We start from the raw sequence: 22,846 nt of genomic DNA, 5'->3' as shown, positions 1-22,846 counted from the left end.
GTGTTCTTTGGATGCAACTCAGCATTCTTTCTCCTCCGAACAAATCTAGTTGAGTTTTTAGCAAAAAGTTCATTTGGTCCTGACATGTACTGGCTTAAGCAGGGGGACACGTCTGGCACTGCAGGATTTGAGTCCCTGGCGGCGTAGTGTGTTACTGATGGTAGCCTTTGTTACTTTGGTCCCAGCTCTCTGCAGGTCATTGACTAGGTCCCGCCGTGTGGTTCTGGGATTTTTGCTTACCGTTCTTGTGATCATTTTGACCGCACGGGGTGAGATCTTGCGTGGAGCCCCAGATCGAGGGAGATTATCGGTGGTCTTGTATGTCTTCCATTTTCTAATAATTGCTCCCACAGTTGATTTCTTCACACCAAGCTGCTTACCTATTTCAGATTCAGTCTTCCCAGCCTGGTACAGGTCTACAATTTTGTTTCTGGTGCCCTTTGACAGCTCTTTGGTCTTGGCCATAGTGGAGTTTGGAGTGTGACTGTTTGAGGTTGTGGACAGGTGTCTTTTATACTGATAACAAGTTCAAACAGGTGCCATTAATACAGTTAACAAGTGGAGGACAGAGGAGGCTCTTAAAGAAGAAGTTACAGGTCTGTGAGAGCCAGAAATCTTGTTTGTTTGTAGGTGACCAAATACTTATTTTCCACCATAATTTGCAAATAAATTCTTTAAAAATCAGACAATGTGATTTTCTGGTTTTTTATTTTCTCTCATTTTGTCTCTCATAGTTGAGGTATACCTAGGATGAAAATTACAGGCCTCTCATCTTTTTAAGTGGGAGAACTTGCACAATTGGTGGCTGACTAAATACTTTTTTGCCCCACTGTACATGATGTTGTGTAATTTGAAACCAAAACTAAGGCCTCAGGATGACTTTAAGACTTGAACATGGTCATTTTTGTTTTGTAACATTGAATAAAAAATAATAAAAAATCCCGATCTTTTTCCCCCGATCACGTGATCGGATCGGGACATCTCTAATATATATATCAGACAATATGCATGCCGCGCATGCGTACCTGCGTACCAGTTATGTGCACCCCTGGCCCTGGATATAGACATTTCTTCCCAATGTCCCCTCACTTTACAGCAGTAGAAGCACACTCTGATCTGAACGTGTGAAAATGATCATATTTTCTTTTTCTTTTTCCCTAACAGCAAACCTTCGAAGGATTAAAAAAAAAAACCTTGATGACCTTTGCAGCCTGAAATAACTTGTATCCAAGGTCCTGGGATTGTATGCAGTTTGAACACTTAAGCATGTGGCCCATGGGTGCCACAGTCCTGCTACTTCAAAGGATCTTTTCTCCCCTGGAATTTTAACATAGGAACAAAGTTTCAAAAGCATCCAAAATACCCTTTGGATCACAAGGCATTTATTTCAAGGATAATCATAAATGTGTGGACCCGTACAGGGATGTTTTCTTTAAAAGCCTACTTGACTGTATGTGTCCCTTTTTTCCCGAATAAGTAACCTAACAAGAGAGACTCCCATGAGCAACTCTGCAGGAGGCTCGATAACGTCGACATGAGTAGTACTTTAGGCAAAGAAAAAGATTCGAAAGAAAAGGACCCCAAAGGTGGTCCAGCTGGGAAAGAAAGGGAAAAAGAGGCCAAGGCTCTAGCCGGCTTAGTCAAAGATGGTGGTAAAGAAACGAAGACCAAAGGGAAAGATGCCAAAGATGGAAAGAAGGACACCAGCAGCTCAACACCGGGTGTTGCCTTCTCGGTTGACAATACGATTAAGCGGCCAAACCCGGCAGCAGGTACACGCAAGAAGTCCAGCAATGCCGAGGTGATCAAAGAGCTCAACAAGTGCCGGGAGGAGAACTCAATGAGACTGGACCTATCTAAACGGTCCATTCACATGCTGCCCACCTCCATTAAGGAGTTGACGCAGCTGGCTGAACTCTACTTATACAGCAACAAGCTGCAGAGCCTGCCGGCTGAGGTTGGTTGTCTGTCCGGCCTGGTCACTTTGGCCCTGAGCGAGAACTCCCTGACCAGTTTGCCTGACTCCCTGGACTCCCTTAAGAAGCTTCGAATGCTCGACCTCCGGCACAACAAGCTGAGAGAGATACCGGCTGTCGTCTACCGATTAACATCTCTGACCACGCTGTACCTGCGCTTCAACCGCATCACAACCGTGGAGAAGGACATCCGAAACCTTTCCAAGCTCACTATGCTCAGCATTCGGGAGAACAAGATTAAACAGCTGCCTGCAGAGATAGGTGAGCAACATCTGTGTTTTAAAGACGGGAATGAAAATCCCCAAATGTAGGCAAATCAAGAAGACACAATTGAAGTCTAGTGGTCATGAGAAATCCAATAATGGTAGCTGCATACCATTGGGTTTATGGCATGAAGCCAGTGTTCATTTCCACCCAAATGATATGTGTGGATAGAATATTTTTAAAATCTTATATTTTTAAAAACAAAAAGCACCAATAGCACCCTTCCTCAGCTCCCAGCATAAAAACATATCTTACTATTCAAAATCATATATTTTACTGGATGTTAAAGCGGGGAATCCAGCTGCCCATTGTATTTTGTGTGCTGTATTTTTGTGATTTTAATATAGAGTTCTAGGTAAACATGCTAGGTACTTAAGCTATGCACAAAAGTCATCTGACCTTTTTAAAGGATGGACAAAGATAGATTTCCTCAGTGCAGCAGAGAGTGGGTTACTATAAATGCTTTCATCTTGAATAAAGTTGATTCCAATTTTGTGTACATCTTTCTGCAGGGGAGCTATGCAATCTCATAACTCTGGATGTGGCACATAACCAGTTAGAACACCTACCGAAGGAGATCGGGAATTGCACACAGATAACCAACCTCGACTTGCAGCACAATGAGCTCTTGGACCTACCAGAGACTATAGGTACATTTAGTACAGTATATAGTACATATTATGACTCAAAAGCAAAGTTATTGTCTGTGGCACCAACTAGATTTGATACATGTTGTAATGTTTCTTTTGTCGTTGTAGGCAACCTTGCAAGCATAAATCGCTTAGGGCTGCGATACAATAGATTGTCAGCGATCCCCAGATCATTAGCCCAATGCCGAGAGCTGGAGGAGCTAAACCTGGAAAACAACAACATTTCGGTGTTGCCTGAAGTAAGTGGAACCAAATACACAATGTTGATTGAATACAAATAACATTGTAAGAAATTATAATAATAATTATCATTTGCAGTCGTAATTTGCATTATACTAACATCAAATATTTTCTGCAATGATCTTGCAGGTCAAAAAGTATCAAAGATACAAACAACAGATACATGTTAATGCCTTGAGCCCTCTGCGCTGTGCTCTGAAATGAAGTCTCTAAAAGAGCTGCTGTTTGCATTGTTTAGAGCTTAACCACTTCATTTCTTGTGTATCACCGAGATCCACTAATGTATTCCAAGTAAAGACCGTAGCCTACATTGTTAGAGTCCTGTTCTTATGGTTTGTCATGTCTCTTGCTGTGCTTGGCTAGGGCCTACTTTCAAGTTTGGTCAACCTAACCAGTCTAACACTGGCAAGGAACTGCTTCCAGTCGTACCCTGTGGGGGGACCATCCCAGTTCTCCACCATCTACTCCCTCAACATGGAGCACAACCGCATCAACAAAATCCCCTTTGGCATCTTCTCCAGGGCCAAAGTGTTAAGCAAGCTTAACATGAAGGTATATTTGATTATACATGTTTGCCTGTAGTTAAAAGTGTCGAAAAAGTATTGAATGATATTCAGAATATTTATTTTCACCTCAGATATTTTACTTTCTGAAATGTGGAAAACAAGTGATTCCAATAACACCAAAGATGGCTGTGTTCTATTCAAGTCCCATCAAGTCTTGACAGTGAGGCAATGGGCCAGAAACCCTGAAACGGTATTAGCTAAATTCAGCCATGATTATTATTTTTTATTTATGGACACCTGAATTTCATGCTGTAACCTGTCTAAATATTTTCAGTAAAAAATCAAGCTAGACCGTGAGAATGAATTGGACCTTCTACCTGAGCGACACTGTGTTTAAACGATAAGTACATCGGTAATATACAAGGTTTTAAATCTTAACAAATTATCTATAATCCACTTGTAGCAGTACAGTCTTCAGCATTTTGAATTGTTGACTTTGCTACATTTATAATAAAACTGAACCCTCACAGTAAAGGTGGATATAAATATTTACTAAAACTGAACAAGGTCTAACAATGTAATTATTTAATTGTTTTAAAGGATCTTAGTTGTGCGTACATTTTTATAACGCCTATTATAGAAGGTAGGGATGGCCAATATCTACATCAATATTATTTAATTACATATGCCGATATTATATTACAACACCTTAGATGGAGCTGCATCACATAAATTCCAGTTTGCTGATAGTGTTGTTCAGAACTAAGGCTGCCTGAACAACACCACCTTTGCTAATAAAGGTATGCCATTATCTTTTCAGGACAACCAGTTAACATCGCTGCCGTTGGACTTTGGCACATGGACGAGCATGGTCGAGCTTAACCTGGCCACCAATCAGCTGACAAAGATCCCAGAGGACGTCTGTGGTTTAGTCTCTCTGGAGGTGGGTCTTGCATTTACACAGTCAGAATTGAGTTTGTGCAATACCAAGTAAGTTTATCAAGTACAAAGAGTATCCTTTATGAATAGAAGTGTTGGAGCCAATATGTCCAGACATTACAGCCCTTATCTTATGAGTAAATCGTTGAGGCATTTTTGCCTTGTTTGACATATATGGATAGCAAAAGGGCCAAAGGGCTTTACTAAGCAACTCTTACTCATGGTATTACGTTTTGGGTTTGGTTGAAAAGTACTGCACATGCCAATTTCCTCAATACTGTAGTAACCTAAGTACAGGCTAAAAAGTCAAACAAACCTTTTTTCACAAGATGTTTCAGTTACTATTAATACAAATATCCAAATGTCTTCATGTGTTGTTAGACATGTTTTTAATGAAACAGTGAAGCAATCTCCCCTGTTTCTTGTTGTATATCAACTTGTCATTGTTTTCACAGGTGTTAATATTGNTATTGCTACACTTTATGGCAAAAATTTCACTTTTCTGTTGGTCTTTGTTAAGTATAGCCTTGAAAAAAATAAACAATGTTTTGTTGCTTAAGCTTATGTATTCAGTCATTATTCAATGGTATACTAAAATCCATGTGAAAAAAATTGCTTCTCACTGTTCTCAGGTCAAATATTTATATGCGATTAAAAATGCGATTAATTGCGATTAATTAATTACAAAGCCTGTAATTAATTAGATTAATTTTTTTAATCGCGTCCCGGCCCTAGTTGTTAGACATGTTTTTAATGAAACAGTGAAGCAATCTCCCCTGTTTCTTGTTGTATATCAACTTGTCATTGTTTTCACAGGTGTTAATATTGTCCAATAATCTTCTCAAGAAGTTACCACATGGTATTGGGAATTTGAGAAAGCTGCGGGAGCTCGACTTGGAGGAAAACAAGTTGGAATCTCTACCCAATGAAATTGCTTATCTTAAAGATATACAGGTATGTTTTCCTAAAATGCACTTTTCTCCATTATACCTGAAGCTCTTTATTGTATGTTGCAGATTGTTGCTGTATAGGTTTGTATTTGTTTATATAGGACAATTTTGTAAAAAATCAGATTTTGGCAAATCCTGCTGTAATAAAACACACTGCAGGAGATGGTGATGCATTCCTATAGTATTGCTTTAAATAAATATGGCTTATTAGAACCAGGAACTAATGAGTACCTGAATAAGAAGCAAAAACACTTTTGGTATTTACACAGTTCAAACAATACTCAATCTTTGGTTATTGTGTTGAAATATCAAACTGAGGAACAATCATAAGAATAAACGTAAACATTTAGAGCCTTATCATTGGCTATATGTAGGACAGTTTTGTATTAAGCAACAGGTTATCAGATAATCAGTTGTGTGATGACAGCAGACAATATAACTGGGTGATAAAGGGTGTATGCTATGTCATTCTAATTCAACCATCTTTTAGAGCACATTATAAACGTTGCTCTTTCTCTCTCATTAGAAATTGGTGTTGACAAATAATCAGCTGACCACGTTACCCAGAGGCATCGGCCACCTCACCAACCTTACTCATCTGGGTTTGGGGGAGAACCTGCTGCAACACCTCCCAGAGGAAATAGGTAAGTACGTCAACTGAGTACTCTTCGCTGACGATGCGAAACTAGTGTCTCTTAGTAAAGGGTTACGGTACGATAATACTTTATTGGTCAGATCAAGTCTGAAATTTGACTTGCATCACAGCAGCTCCATGTCCAACATCAACATAGACACATATCCAGACACAATATCATCGAAACTAGCAAAAAAACGACTTTAACATAATATCACAATCACTGAGAGAAAACCTTTTCATGACCCTTTAGCGTGCATTCGATCTGGGATTTAGCTCTGTATTTACTGTGAGGATTGACTGATGCACAAAGGAGTGCTTCAGTCTGACCTTATTGAATCGTGAGATCCTGTATCTCCGATTAGATGGTAGAAGATCATATTCACTGTTCAGAACATGGTTTGGGTCACAGAGGATGTTGTTGGACAGCCTCACCAGGTTATTATGATAGGCTGAGTCATAGAGTCTCTGACAGGGTTGACCAACAATCTTTGAGCAGATTTTTAACAGGTGGAGCAGTTTTGATTTTAAAGCTGTTGACTTGTACCAGGCAGTATTGCAGTACTGTAGAATAGACAAGATCAAAGATGTAAAGAACAACTTATGTCTTTTTATGGTGTTGTTTCCATGTTCTTAAAATGTAACTTTATTAATTAGTTTTATCTTTTCATCCTATTTAAAGTGTGACTTTGTTTCCTTGAAAAAAGATAAACTTAACAAATCGGATTTGAGAGCTTAACACCTTTGACTCTTCCTGTGTGTGATTGGCTGGTGACCGCTGAGGTTAAGAGTTTAGCCAAAGATTAAAACGGGTGGAGAAAGTAGCTGACGGTGGGTGTATTTTTAGAGTTTTCAGACTGGATTCCAGAGGAAGCAAATGCATCTGAATTAGAGCTGTGCGATTATGGCAAACATCATAATCACCATTATTTTCGAGGCTTTCAGACCCGCCTCCCTTGATGACAGCACCAGCTTCGGTTCATGCCTCCTCTAACGGTCACGTCTGTCCTCAGGTACACTGGAGAACCTGGAGGAGCTGTACCTCAACGACAACCCCAACCTGCGCAGCCTCCCGTTCGAGCTGGCCCTCTGCAGCAAGCTGTCCATCATGAGCATCGAGAACTGTCCCCTCAGCCACCTGCCGCCCCAGATTGTCGCAGGGGGCCCCTCCTTCATCATCCAGTTCCTCAAGATGCAGGGACCGTACCGTGCCATGGTCTGAGCCGAAAGCAGCTCACTCCCAGTCCTACTTAACTCCAAACCCTCCACTTGCTCTGCACCCTCTCGCCTGCCCGCCCCCATTAAGTGTATCATACACTGTAAAGAAAACCGACTCGCCACAATCAATGTCGGGGGCGAACACATGGAGGAAGAGGGAGAAAAAGATGATGTTTCTTTCACCATCCTCGGGCAGAAACGGGGCGAATCGTCTGAGACTTGACTTCTGTTTTACTCCAGAGTTTATCACGGTCATTTTCGGACCCCGGCCACCCCTGCTCATGTTTCATTCCCTATCAGAGGAAAAGGTTCCATCTCTTTGCCAAAACTGAAGATATATAAAGTTATATATATTGAGTAACTGTGAGCTAAGTGGCAAATCTTTTAACCATATAAACCGTGCTCCCATTGCCAATGTATTTACAGTAATTACACGCATCTATTATGTGAGCAAGGATACAATTGTATGCAAAAACAAACAAAAAAAGTCTTTGGAACATTTACTGCTGCTGCTGTAATTCTAACGTTGTCATCTTGTTATATTTTCTTTTGATATTCACTTTTTTTTACATCACCTTCGCTCCAGATAACTTATGTTAACGGATTCTTGACCACAGAGAACAAAGGTCTAATGATGGCATGTTTATAATATCTTTTTGTATTTTTTTTTTTTTACCTGTTTTTGTTATTTTCAAAAACTGTGCCTATGTTTAGAGTGATCCAGTGGTTCATTTCTAGACACAATTGTCCATGAGAATACAAAGATATAAATTATTTCAATAATTCATTTTTTATTACTGCTGTTTTTAAGTTAGTTTAACTTTTTTTTAATTTGCGTTTTTTGCTGTAGCATCAATCTGTTAAAGCAAATAATATAATTAGTAAAATAGGGTAATTGGAGATCTTTTTAACAAATAACAGCAGCAGTTGTTAAACATTAAGCTAGTAACGTATACATATGAGAAATGCCAATCATAAAAAAGAAGCAAGATGGACTTTTCTCCCGTGCGGGTGGTGACCCCCGTCAATATTGCTTTTGTGACAAAAAGTTATTTGGAAAAAAGTCAAACCTACAGAGGTGATGGGATAAATGACGAGATGTTTTATACATGTATACAAATCCTGGTTGTTGCCTTGAGTGCAATTTTAGTTCTGTTTACTGGTTTGATATTATCTTCAGTGTTGGGCTGCATAGCTATCATTCAATTGATCATTGACACACATTTAAGCATTTTGAAAAAGACCTTATCTTGGTCTCTTGCGCTGTGGTGAGTGTATCAGAGCTTCAAAACAGTTTGATAATAAATCATTGACAGGTAACACTTCCTATTGGTAATATCCTTAATTCCTCAGTATTTTTTTGTTTTTGACAAATCTTAATTACATGATGGAAAATGTTCCCTTGATTTAGATTCCTTATGTAATTATATATATTTTTTTCTTAAATATCTTCTTTTGTCCCACACTGTCCCAGCAATGCTGCTGCTCTTATGCACTTTTTTAAAAAGACATTGGCATCCTCTATATTAAAAAAAAAAAAAACACACAGTAGCCTCTCATTGGTTATTTTGAATGGGGGCATTTTGTTTCATAAAGTATTTTATCTGTTTTAAACGGTTTATCATGTAAATTTGTATCAATTGAACATAAATGTTGAGTTTGGCGGGCTCAGAATATACTAGTAACTTTCTTTGGGGAAGTTGTATCCTGTCAATCTTAAAAGGGTCTGTGTGGCAATGAGATGTTTTAAGATTCCCATATCCTGCTTTCTCCATTGCAAGTGAAGGCTTACTGCAGTTCAGATCAGCATTGTTTATTTGAAATCAATTTGCATTGAGTGTTTTCTTTTTTCTAAATGATGAAATGTGTATTTAGTTAGTATTATTTCAAGTGACTGTACATTAAAAATCCCAACAAAAGGTAATCAAACCAAACTTTTTTTTCTTTATGAAAACGTGTTGCATCCCTGCTCTATATTCAATCATGATTCTGTTTTGTATTGAAACGTGTGGGTCTACTTTTTGCAGCAGCTTGGTGTGTTTTACTTGGCTTTGGCTCGTCTCCTCTAGGGTGGGGAGCGATGTGCCGCTGCTTCTGATTTACCAGCAGAATCTGTTGCTGCTTTCGTGGACTGAAACATAATGTACAACACGGGGGGGCATGAGGCGGGGAGCGGTCCACTCCAAACACTGATACAAACCTGACGAGGCACAAATCCACTGACCGTTTTGATTTGGTGTCAGGCCCGGTGGCTTTTCTCACAGATCAAATCGTTCAGAAACAACGATGATACGGCACAACAAGGTGCATATTTGAGCTATACGCAGTTACAGTACAAGACTGTCGGAAAAGACAACAACAAATTGTAAAAAGGGCTTTCTGTGTTCACGCTCAACAACACACCGGAGGCATTGCGTTCCTGGGTTTTCTATAAAAGCTTTGGAAGTTGTTTTTTTTGTGTATTTACTTTTAGCTGTAAACAATTGTGTGAAAAATGCCTTCAACGTGTACTCAAAAGTGAGACGTGCATTAGGTATGCAGCGAGAGTGCTGTGACCCATTTTTACATTCAGTCTGTGGTTTTTGCGTTTTTATCATGTGCCATTTCGCAAGGTTGAGGAGGCCTGCATGTGTATGAAGATGCAAAGGATGATGGGAGGTGGGGCACAAACTGAACTAGGCTAATGGACCGGAGAGCATTTATCAGATCCTGGAATGTAGTTTTAATGTGCTGTGTAGGAGACGGAGATCACCGACTAGCACGTTCAGTTTCAGTTTTGACTTGTTATATCAAAAATGATGACAACGTATTGCATACTGGTGCATCCAAAATATTTGGAGTATAATTGGTGTTTATTTTTCTATCGTCTGTGATTTTTAGGCCGTGGAAAGCATCGCAGATCAAAGTAATTTCTCTCATTTTGCTTTTTATTCGGGATCATACAACATGTCCTTTTTTTGCCTGGTTATTTTGTACAGGAAACAAGCATGTTGAACACATTTGTCTGGGTCAGAATCGGGCGTTTTTTTGCATATAGGACTTGGATTTAGTGGCTATTTGGTGTATCTGCAAATGCTCCCTTTTTGTATATTGCAAAGGGTATCGAAGCATTGTGTGGCAATGCTTATCCTACTTAATCTACATTGACAAGCAGCCTTAATGGTCCTTTTTATGTGTTTGTTTGGCTATTCCTTGTGTCTATGGCCGCTGACTGTACTTGATAACAAGCAACTGGTCGTTACAATGTACATTTGGGTCTAGTTTCTTTCTGTCTTATTTTTTTCCTTTTACTCTGTACAGTAATCTGAAATTACGGTAGACTCAGTATTACAAAATGTTTAATGTGATGAGAGTTTTACAAAGAGACATTGCAATGGAAGATAATGCCATTATGCAGTGAATTTGCATTAGCTTGCGTCTCACTTGTCTTTGGCATTCAAGAGGAATTCCACCAAAACTGGCTTGCAATTATTCTGCAAAAGGTAGACTTTTTCACCAGAAGTTAACAGGATTTATGTTTTCCTAGCAAGTCATATCAGGTTTGAGTAATAAAGATCAAGGGAAGTAAAAGTTACTACACATTACTAAATAAACATCTGCTTTTTTTAATTAAACCAAGTCACTTTTGGTGGAAAGGCCCTTTTTAATGGGAAGCCGCCAGTACCCTCTCTATTGTATCTCCATACTTTTGCTTGACTGCCTTATGCGCACCAAGCAAAACTTTGATGACAATTTGATTTAAACTACAAAGACAAATAATCTATTTTCTTCTTTTCTTTCTTTAATGTCAGTAAAGGAATCTGGGTCTACAGATTGAACAGATGTTGAAAGCAAAGGTTTTGTGTCAGTTGTCTCTTGACTGGACGAGCAGATGCAGACATGACTACCTCTATGCGAGTCTTCATTGCTAACCACAGCGACCAAGATCCAGTCTGAGGTGTTTCTACCTGTGTACATACAAAGTTGCGTGTTGGCAGCAGGAATTTCGATTTGGACTAGCAATTCAACCACAATTTGCTTTACTTAGCATCCTTTTGTTGTTTTATTTTGGTTTTACGCCTATACAAGTATTATTTGGCAAATGAAAAAGAGGAACATTGTGTGCTTGGTTGTAAATGACAAACTCTATCAATGCCGCCCCATTGTAAGACAGTTATCCTGAAACCAACTATTGCAGAGTGCTACTTTGCAAATGAGTGAAAATTACCATGTTTGGTGATGTTCTGTATGTACATACATCTTTTTAACTGTAATAAACCGATAAATATTTACAAATTTATGATGCGTCTGTTTATTAATTTCGATAAAAAGAGAACCAGCAACATTTATATTTTTGACAGATATTAGGTAGATATTTTATTAAAAAGTATAAGGATTTTATCACGAATGGATTTGAGTGCTTTTGATTTTTCCCTTTTAGAAAGCATTTTGAACCATACAAAAAAACATCTTCAAAGCTTTTTGTGGTAAACCTCAGAGGATAGATTCACAGTTTCAATTCTTAGTTAGCTGTCCTTACATCTCCAGTGGAGAAACAATTATTTCAAAGTATAAAGAAAAACGTACAAACGATAAATGTAAGATTGAGTCTGACAATTATCCTAAAGAAAAACAAAAATCCAATAAAAAGGATGTCAGTGTAGTATTACAATGCTGCATTGATTTGGAGACACTGGTTTACATATACGGAAGCTCTTGAAAACAAATGAGACTTTTCAGAAAAAGAAACTGCTTCATGTTCCCAGACATATTCATATAAAATCGAAAAAGGTAAACAATCCTACAATAATAGGTGTGTCCTATAGCCTACTTTTCGCTCCTCTTTTCAAACCTGGTCATAGAGCAGGTAACTCTTTCCGTCGATAATCCTGTTCTACACCATGTTTTAACTTTGTAATCTTCCTATATCACATATAAAATATTATTTCAAGAGAAGTGGGACACAGAGTTTAAATATTTACTCTGTTAGTTTTTATTTTAGTGGCTGAGCCGGTGTCTCTGATCCAGTGCAACACGGCCCCCTGCTGGTAAATGAATGTCTAACTATTATTGAGCCGTACCGTTCTCTAATACTGAGAGCTTTGCCCACAATATTAGACTCTAAATGAACATTATAACACTACCATCGTAAGAAACATTTGTCAGGCAAATAAAGTCTAACATTTTAAATGGTGTCCTTATTAAACTGTGTGCAGTTGCGGATTTATCTCCCCACCTGTTTTCCCGCCCTTGTCCCCAAAGGGGCTCTATCTAAGCAAAATCTTGTGTAAAAGAAAGGTAGATGAGTTAAAAAAAAAAAAAACCCTGAGCGCACTAACCTCAAATTCTTTGTCCTTTCAATTGTCATAGCTATACATGTCAAGATTGTTGTTTTATCCTTCTAGTACCGGGGGTCTCTTGCAGGAGACGACAGGTGTCACTGTATCCTTGCGCTTCGTCTTCGCCCTCATGCACCGACAGCGCCACGACAAAGTGCTGTTTACCCCAAAACAGTGAGCAGGCTCGGTTCTCTCCACAGCCTGGAAAAACGGGATTATCAAGACGATTAAATTAACACTGTCTCACAGGTGGGTGCTTTGCATATTCACAGTCAGTCCCCGTTAAAAGCCTCACACATTCACGCATAGCTTTTGTCCAAATGCTCCATTAGTCTATTATTGCATGCCAAGTGTTAATGCATGTCAAATACAGATTTATTTATTATTAAAAGTCCATATATCAGTCGGAGAGAACGGGATCAGTCACGCTCTTACACGCACACACACACACACACACGCACACGCACACGCACACGCACGCACGCACACACGCACGCACACACAGCACTTTACACAATATCTACATCTCACCCTATTGTAGATATTACACATTATTGTGTAAAACTATTCATATAACTCAAAATGTAAAGTAAAAAAGTCATTATACAATGTTTTAAATAACAACATGACAGTAACCCCCAGAGATATATAATATGATATGATATACACTGGGCTATTCTTATAAGAGTTATAGTTTAGGCGTTATTTTACTGGTTTTATTTTTATTATTATGTCCCAAGTTTCCTAGAATGACGAATTATAGGAAAAATATGAATTTCATTGAAAGAAAAACTCCATAATCAATTGACAAAGAAAACTAGTATTTATTGACAGTTCATTGGAAAATATAAATGTATAAATAAATGTGTGGTAAAGTCTCAACTGAACACATCCTTATTTTGTGTATAATAAACAACAAATGACTTACCAGTATCTTTTTCCAGGAAACATCTTGCAAGTTATTTGGAAAGAAAGGACCTATTAAGTGAAGAGTTTCCAAAGTGGAAGTAGAAATTGCACTCAACATCTAAAAAGCTGACTCTTTTCTTCATATTATTCAACTTTATACTTACAGCACGACAGTATATTGAATATTGAAAAGAGATTGAACAAAAACATCAGAGTAAATGTAACATCACAGACTCATAAATATATTTAAAAGTAATGTAATACTTCATTATTTGAATCTAACATGCTTTTAAGAAATAGAACCAAACAGAAGTAAGTGCATCCCTCTGGTCTGAATCTCAGATTGTGAAAATTCTTCCTCTACAAACAGAGCGAGCAGCAGTAACACCTGCAGTAGTCACGAATAAATCTTCTTTAGAAATGTTGCAAATGTATTAGGTTGGACTGTGACAGGACACCAATGTGGACAGAAACATTTGATTCAATGTCATTACAGAACACGAGTGCACTTTGATGCAGTGCACGGCACTGAGTCGTGTACAGCACGTCCAGCACAGGAAGATGACGACCAGTGTACGCCGCGTCCTCCTCCCACAGTTCCTCTGGAATTTCCTCCTCCCAGAGTGATCTTAAATGCACCACAGAAGTGGAGCCCAAACAGCACATCGAATTGTACGACTGAGAGTGAGAGCTTTTGTGGTAAGATGGGGCCTCAGTTCCAGGAAGACTGAGAGTTTGGATGATGATGAATCCCCTGATGCATGAAATCTGAAGAAGTGTGGTTTCCTTTTTGTTTATTTGTTGAAATGACACATCAATAACCATCAGTGTACTCTATCCACAAAAAAGAAAGGAATAAGGGTCCAATTTAGTATTAGCATGTTCTGTACTTTCTGCAATTTTGTGTTTTTAAAATTATAATTTAAAAGTTACTATTTGTGACAACGGGCATTCCACATTTCTTTATTAGTATGGCACATAGGCTAGTTGTTATCACTGATAAAACTGTTGAGTTAAAAATACTTTTTCGTAAGTACATTCTCTGTAAACACATTATCTTGCTGCTTGTGTATTTAAGATGTATATAGCTAGTGTTAGTCCAATGAATCCATCCACTGAAAAACACTGTTACTGTAAAAACTTGTTTTGAAGAGTGAATTGGTGCATGTCTGCCATCCCATGCCACACCTCATGAACGTGGAGAAAGTAAACAAGATGGAGTTTGTTTTTCACGGACATGATTGCTCTGACAGCTCAATGTCATCTAAATAAACAGCTAACTGACACAGGTTGTCTTCAGTCTTAATCGCAATGACCCGGGTTCAAGTCCGGCCTGCTGACCTTTGCCTCATATCATCCTCTACCCCTTTCTTGACTTTCTTTGGCTGTGCTATATCCCAAAAAATAACTAAACAAACACACATCATGTAAGGCATCTTCAGCTGTTCCTGAGACACAAAAGACTTAAGACACAAGGTGCTTAATAAAATGTATTTATATTAATTATAAAATATATAAGGTAAACACATATTTTATCATTATCCCCAGATCCACAAATGTGCAGGTATGGTCAACATGCACATTTAGGGAATGTTAAGATCGCAAAGTAACAAAAAACACAAAGGGAAGCTACAAATCTGCCTAAAAAAGAAGTAAATAATTTGTTGTACTCAGCCATACAGTGAGGCTGACTAATAGCCTGCACCTGCATGCATCGCTGCTCCCAAATCACATCTGTAAACACCTGGCCAGATGTTTATTTGAAAATCCCCATCAGCCTCCCAGGTCTGTGAATCAGTCTGCTCCTCACTAAGCTCGGGGACTCCCTCATGTTGGACATGACATGTGGAAGTTGGCTAAATTGATTCAGTTTGGACCATAGGTTTGGACAAAGTCATAAATCGCTGTTGACATCCACGTGGTGTGGCTCTGGCTGCTGCTTAGCAACGGAGTCTACAGCTGCACTGCAAGAAATGTCCAACACTGCAGGGGCTTCACTTTACTCTGTAAAAACAATCTGTTCTCTATACGTCTCTCAACGTGTGTTTACTGTTTCCGTTCAGAGTCAGAAACTGTTTGAAATTACAAATATAAAAGATAGTGTAAGAAAAAAAAGTTGTTTTCTACCACAATTTTTGGTGGAAAACTAAAGTAAAGACAAGGATGTAGAGAGATGAAACCAACCAACTTGTTTTTTTGATAAAACTTCTGCATCATCTTAAATACAGCACAAATGTACCCTCTGTCAAATCTAAATAAAAACATTGCAGTTCTCCTTACTTATAAATGATTAATTTCTCTAAAGCACTTTTATACATAACTAGGCCTACTGGTCTTTCAATATGTTTTGCCTGTGTCTTTGAATGTAACTTGTTGTCATCCTCTAAAGATAAGATAAGCATGTTGATGTGCCTCTGTGTTCAGAAAACTTGCCATGACCACGATGAAACCTCCTTTTATTATTTAATCTATATGATCATAATAAAAGTCTGGCAAACAATGGAAGAAGAATAGAAAGACAATAACAGAAAGACTTTCATGCAAACTGAACAATGGCGACATAATGATTAAAGGCAATTTATTTGTATTATCCAGATTATGTGGCATTTATTATTATAAGTGCTCATCTATTATTTGGAACACATTTCCATAAAAAAAATTTAATGCAGTTTTTTACCGACCTACTGAACATTTACGGGATTATTGTTATCACACATGTCTGTTGTCACTCAGTGAACGCGCAGTGACCCCCGCAGCGAGACACCTTTTGCAGCGTGCGAGCTATAAAGAGAGGGAGTGTCGCTCCGGCTCACACAGAGGAGAGAGACTCCACACACACCGATGAGAGACTCATACAGACTGAGGAGAGAGACTCCCCACACACAGACAGCAGCCCGGATAACATGATTAGCTCTCCATTAGGTACGCCACTGAGCCCAGATCATTGTGTCGGGAGGGAGAGCCGCCGCGGAGGGAAGAAGACTTCTCGCTTCATCCGCCACATGGATCCTCTTTGCTTCCTGTTGATCTGCTTAAAGAAGTTACCCGCTGACAGCTTTTTTAATGTCCGTGCGTCTCTGGCGCTGGACAGCTTGTGCCACCGCTTTCTGCCTCAGGTAAGATCACTTCGCACTTTATGTGTCTTTTTTGTCCTCTCTATTAATCAGGAATATGACATAATGCTTATGTTAGTTATTATAGTAATAATTATAAACACATGTCATAATTGATTGAAAAGTTAATCTAATTGCTCTGTCACATTTACAGATGAACTGACAGCCTTATGAATACTAAGAGGTTCCTCCCTGAGGAGCGTGCACATAATGAAAGAAAGAAATCTGGGAAGCCTCAGAGGAGTCATTCAGTCCCTTCCTTTTTCAGCCCTGCTGCGAGCTACTAGCTCCGTGCTTCCTGGTGATGATATTTGTTAAACCCAGGTGAACTCAAACAGGAAGTGGGCACATCTGCTCCAATGGGGTTTGACAACGACACCAACCAGACTCTGCCAGCCGTCGCCCCTTACAGCCTGCGGATCTCGCTGCCGCTCACTGTGCTGGTGGGGATCATGATCATGCTGACAGTGTTTGGCAATGTGCTGGTGGTCATTGCTGTGTTTACAAGCCGGGCCCTGAGGGCTCCCCAGAACTTATTCTTGGTGTCTCTGGCGTCGGCGGACATTTTGGTAGCTACCCTCGTAATGCCTTTCTCCTTGGCCAATGAGCTAATGGGATACTGGTACTTTGGCGAGGTGTGGTGTGAGATATATCTGGCTCTTGATGTGCTTTTCTGCACCGCCTCCATTGCCCACCTCTGCGCCATAAGTTTAGACCGCTACTGGTCCATTACACAGGCCATCGAGTACAACCTGAAGAGGACGCCGCGGCGAATCAAGTGCATCATCTTCATCGTGTGGGTCATCGCGGCGGTTATCTCCTTCCCTCCTCTTATCACCATGGAAAAAGAAAATCGCTTGGAGGACCCTGTGTGTAAGATCAATAACGACAAATGGTACGTCATCTCCTCCTGCATCGGCTCCTTCTTCCTCCCCTGCGTCATCATGGTCCTTGTCTACGTGAGGATCTACCAAATCGCCAAAAAGAGGACTCGGGCCCCACCGGGAGACAGGAAGCGGACGGAGTTGCCAAAGACGGCCACTGTGGCTGCAGCCGACCAGAAGGCCAACGGTGTGGGAGCAGAGGAACGCCACTGCCACGAGAAGCTGAACGGCGAGCAGGACATAGAGCTGAAAGAGATGGTGAGAGGAGAGAAAGGAGCAGATGAGGAGAAGGGCCAGGTCAACGGGGTAGACCTTGAGGATTCGTCCTCATCTGACCACAATGTAAAAAATCCCTGCTCCATCAAAAAGAAAGCGCCCAAGGGGAAAACCAAACTTAGCCAAATCAAACCGGGGGATGATGGCGTCCAAAGGCGGGCGCTGAGCTCTAAGGGTAGCCGCTGGAAGGGTCGACAGAACCGCGAGAAACGATTCACCTTTGTTCTGGCCGTGGTCATCGGAGGGTTTGTCATCTGCTGGTTTCCCTTTTTCTTTACCTACATGCTGATGACACTGTGCGAGTCTTGCCCTGTCCCCGACACCCTGTTCAAATTCTTCTTCTGGTTTGGCTATTGTAACAGTGCTCTGAACCCCATTATTTACACCATCTTCAACAATGACTTTAGGAGGTCGTTTAAAAAGATACTGTGCAGGAGAGACACTAGAAGATATGTATGATGGACTCTGACTTTGTGTATATACTTTCTTTTTTTACTTTATTTTACATAACTTATTAAATTAATAGACCATTGTGCATGGGCTTGTACACTCTAGGTGTTTAAATGTTTGGAAAGGCTTTACAGTGTCTTATCAAAGAGTCAATCATCCTCACAGAGAGGTCGAGACAGAACACAGTTAAAAACATGCTTTTATCGTAAATGTTATTTTTATTTTTTATAAAGGAATCCACCAAAGTGAAGTCATGATATGTATTGTTCTTTACAGGAGTATGTAGTGTCTGAAAATATATCTTTATTGTCCTTGTTATGGATCCATAATTGTGTCATTTTGTATGATATGATGATAATGACAACGATGATGGTACAGATGATGATAAAGATAGCGATGGTAATGACAACGTTTGGGATTAATCCTGGATCTTTAAATAATAAAATCTCTTTCTTGAACTGCTCTTAATGAAAAGGTAAAGCATCAGGTTATCTCATCTCATTTTTTCTTTTACACTGCCTTGACACACACGCACACGCACATGCACGCGCGCACACACACACACACACACACACACACACACACACACACACACACACACACACACACACACACACACACACACACACACACACACACACACACACACACACACACACACACACACACACACACACACACACGCGCTACAATACCTTCAGTATGTTAGGCATCAGTAGAATCAGTTATAGGGATAAGTCTTAATTTGCTTTCAGATAGGTATCAGGTGTTAAGATGCCCCAAAATGCAAAGCTGATGTGAAGGTGTTCTCATTCAGAGAATTGTAGACCAGAGCTGGCCCTCGAGTTTCTTTCTGACAGAAAAGTGCAAATACAACGGTCTGTTGAATCTGACCTTTGCTAGAGATTAAAAAGGAGCTCGATGTCCAAATGTTCTCTGGTCCTCAGATTAATCATGTAAGTCTTCATTCCGAGATGTCAGATTCTCCAAATGATATTACCGTAATAACATTTTTTCAAAGATATTTTAAATCTTGTGTATTTGCTAAGGCTATCCGGGGCAGTTTATGAATCAATTGTGGATGCTAGATGAATGCAGTTCCATTGTGAGGCACAGGAAGTGGAGAAGTAACGGTTAATTTGCTGCTTTGTGTTATATGGTATGCGTCATTAAAGGTCCCATGTCATGCTTTTCCGGTTATTTCCCATCCTTTTGTGTGTTATGTAGCTTTTTTTGCATGTAAACGGTCTTAAAAGTCACAAACCCTCAAAGTACACCCTGTAGCGAGTAAAACTCTAACACAGAAAATACCTGTCCATGCTCCCCCAGAACGCCTCGTTTCCATTTTTCCTGGTCATAGTGACGCTGCGGAGCACACACACACACACACACACACACACACACACACACACACACACACACACACACACACACACACACACACACACTCAGAGCTCAGGCACTCAGAGCGCAGGTGTGTGTGTGTGTGTGTGTGTGTGTGTGTGTGTGTGTGTGTGTGTGTGCTCAGGCTGAGTTTCACCGTGTCTCGTTGTCTCGCAGACCCCACGCAGCAACCAGGAAACGACACCAGTAATCCAGCTCACAGTGTCCGCTCCTCGAGCCTCAAAGGGCGGAGCAGCGAGCCCCGCAACGTCCCGCCAACATTGCACCCAGACCTCATGAAGCATTCTCATCTGTTTGTCTTTACTGGTGTCATTTTCTCGTTGCTAACAAACGTCATTGTAACACATAAACACTGATGATCAGCCGTAACGGTGGTTGACTCATCAGAACAGAGTGGGCGAGCTGACCAATCAGAGCACAGTCGGGGGGGGGGAATTATGATCAGTAGAAATGGCCATGTCATGGGACCTTTAAGTGAAGACATGGAGCCTGTTAAACCAGAACCTGATTGACTACTTTCTCTCTCTTTCTCTCCCTCTCGCTGCTCAAGTCTGAGAGATGTGTGTATTAAACAAAAGAGTGACTATCATCCGTGCAGTCAAAACAAAGAATATAGCTTTTCCCAGCGGAGGGCGTTGCGGGAATGGACTTTTCAGATGTAATATTAAATGTATTACTGTCGTTGATGCTTATGTGATTCACTGTGTCTAAGTAGTAGGGTGATCAGATGAGAGTCGGCTAACAGTCAACTGAGAGGTAACATTAAAAAGCCATTGTACCAAATGCCAACCCTAGTCATGAGGGTATCATTGTTTAACTATTGAAACATAAAGCAAGACGCTCTAAAGGTAATTCAGAGCACATGGGTCTTCTCTCTATGCTACACGAAGTAAAGAGATTTGATTCATCACACTGAGTCTGTGATTCTTAAGAGAACAAACTATTTTAGAAAATGTTCTTCAACAGCCTGTAAGTAAATGCATTTGTTTTGACATTCAGGAAGGCAGGGGAACAGTGCTATCCTCTGAAAGCTGAATAGTCCTCCTGGGAGTTTCTCTGACAGTATATCCAGTATATTCAGTCAGTGGAGTGTTTCCCAGCACGATTAAAAAGTGGTTGAGTCTGTGAGAAAGAGGTTGTGTATGTGGGAATATGCGTGTGTTTGCAGCGCATATAAACACATGGGGTGAACTCCCACTGACAGACAAGCCTGCAGCCGTGCTGATGTTCCACGTTCATTTAGTGTCCAAGAATACTCACTCCAAACATTAAGAGTGGTTTTGAATAGAGAGAATAGGGATTGATGTTCAGCAGGGAAACATCCCCATAAAAAAAACGAATTAGGAGATTTTTACACTGACAAGCTGTCGTTTAAGGGTAGTTTAACGTTTTTTGTGTATATCATGAAACAATACTCACATGCCCTTATTTACAGTACATTTAAAAAGTCATTGGTTAGTGTAATCAACAAATCTCTCCTGAGTGCACACATTTTTTTTATTTCAAATTCAAATCACCCTGCCTTAATTGAATACTGGTTTAATGCTTTCTCTGGTATGACCAACAGCTAATGTCTCTTGTCATACCTTTTACTTTCCATTTACCAGCATCAAGACAATGTGGTCCCTGTCTATCAAAATGTTGAAAAGGAATGCTTTAATAGAAAAAGCTCATTGAAAGTGGTATCTAGCTTCCATTGAAATGGTTTCCATTTTGAGTGGTGGCAGCAATGACAGGTGTAATAGCAATAACTCTTCCCATCTACATATGGGCATGTGGGTATAGCTTCAGGACGGATTTGAAAAAACGTGTCCTCTCAAAATGTAAAGCAGAACAGGAACATTTGACATTGGACTCTTAGTGATAAATATGCTTTTTCCCCCCCTGTTCTGCCCTCCTTTTCCTCTCTGTTGCCTCTCTGTACATCCCACATCAACAAGCAGCAGTGATATTGTTAGGCAGATGTACTTGCTGACAGCTTATTAGAAAGAGCCAGCTGTTCAGCAGAAACCCCTCGTCCCCAATAAATACTAACACACACACACACACACACACACACACACACACACACACACACACACACACACACACACACACACACACACACACACACACACACACACACACACACACACACACACACACACACACACACACAGGGAATCGGGGGCATCTATCATCAGGATAGAGCGCACATCCATCTTCAAAATGCTAACCATGGCAGCCAAGTGCAACTACCATTCATAGAGACATGGATAAATTGTCAGCAGCCGCGAAAAAATCATACTCTACAAACAATAATTTGCAGTTGCAGGATGTGGGCGTTGTGGAGGGATGAAGTTTCATCCTTGCATTTGAGATGACAGTATGCGTTTGTGTGTGTGTTGATGTGGGAGGATGGGCGTGTTTTATGTTGTGCACATGTAGGTGGCCGGGTTGAAGAGGTCATGATGACTATGAGTGTTGATGGAGGCCCCCTCATGCTCCCACCTGTACGTCTTTCCTTTATTTTTTACTGTGACATCCGCCTATTTGAGGTGGCTGCAGCGTAGGGGATTATTCACCGCGTCACTGATGACTCACTGTTGTTTTTCTCAAATGTTATTTGCTATTTGCTATTTGTCTTCAATGCGGCAATTCAACAGGTCTGTATTTGTCATCTAAAGTACACTTTACACTGTTCAAGAACATATTATTCAAGTGGGATCACATTTTCTAACATTCGGCTATTCTTTGCCTGTCAGCTCCTAAAAGTGCCCCAGTCTCATTAATGACAGCTGATTAGCTGTCAGGCCTCTGGGTCTGATTGGAGACACAAATAACGCTGGGCAGTGGATATTTCCCTGGGAAATAATTTGTTGAGACAAATCTATTTTGCAGGAGCTCATTATGATCGAGAGCAATCACATCCTATCGTCCCAGAGACCGCACAGCATTATACGAGGTGATTATTAGACCTGTGAGGTAATTTGCTGTTGCTAAAGAAAGGAGACAGTGCAGGGTTTGACGTTGTGCTGCCCTGCATAAAAAACATTAGTGGAGTTGGAGCAATAAGGACTCAATTTCGTATATGAATGAAATGGAGAAACTTAGGAACAGAGTAACAGTCTAGCAT

The 22,846-nt window shown here is 40.2% G+C and overlaps 2 protein-coding genes across 4 annotated transcripts in view; both read left to right on the top strand.

Moving 5' to 3' along the window:
- shoc2 (SHOC2 leucine rich repeat scaffold protein) overlaps window positions 1-11,656 on the top strand; it is a 17,544-nt gene extending 5,888 nt beyond the window's left edge. For all 3 annotated transcript variants that reach the window (XM_010785923.1, XM_010785924.1, XM_010785925.1), the window contains exons 2-9: window positions 1,165-2,237; window positions 2,753-2,890; window positions 2,999-3,129; window positions 3,494-3,682; window positions 4,457-4,579; window positions 5,392-5,529; window positions 6,052-6,169; window positions 7,173-11,656. In XM_010785923.1, the coding sequence (XP_010784225.1) occupies window positions 1,535-2,237; window positions 2,753-2,890; window positions 2,999-3,129; window positions 3,494-3,682; window positions 4,457-4,579; window positions 5,392-5,529; window positions 6,052-6,169; window positions 7,173-7,381 (1,749 nt within the window). In that variant the 5' untranslated portion in view covers window positions 1,165-1,534 and the 3' untranslated portion in view covers window positions 7,382-11,656. The remainder of the gene's footprint in view (window positions 1-1,164; window positions 2,238-2,752; window positions 2,891-2,998; window positions 3,130-3,493; window positions 3,683-4,456; window positions 4,580-5,391; window positions 5,530-6,051; window positions 6,170-7,172) is intronic.
- A 4,780-nt stretch (window positions 11,657-16,436) lies between these two features.
- adra2a (adrenoceptor alpha 2A) lies at window positions 16,437-18,833 on the top strand. The gene is made up of 2 exons (XM_010785922.1): window positions 16,437-16,720; window positions 16,872-18,833. Exon 2 carries the CDS (start codon window positions 17,077-17,079, stop codon window positions 18,334-18,336), a length of 1,260 nt encoding a protein of 419 aa, XP_010784224.1. The 5' UTR covers window positions 16,437-16,720; window positions 16,872-17,076; the 3' UTR covers window positions 18,337-18,833.
- The last annotated feature ends 4,013 nt before the right edge of the window (window positions 18,834-22,846 follow it).

The sequence above is a fragment of the Notothenia coriiceps genome, unplaced genomic scaffold, assembly GCF_000735185.1.
Source record: "Notothenia coriiceps isolate Sejong01 unplaced genomic scaffold, NC01 NC01_scaffold00028440, whole genome shotgun sequence".
Lineage (NCBI taxonomy): Eukaryota > Metazoa > Chordata > Actinopteri > Perciformes > Nototheniidae > Notothenia > Notothenia coriiceps.
Note: the sequence above shows the minus strand (reverse complement) of the source record. Positions and strands in the feature narration are given on the sequence as shown.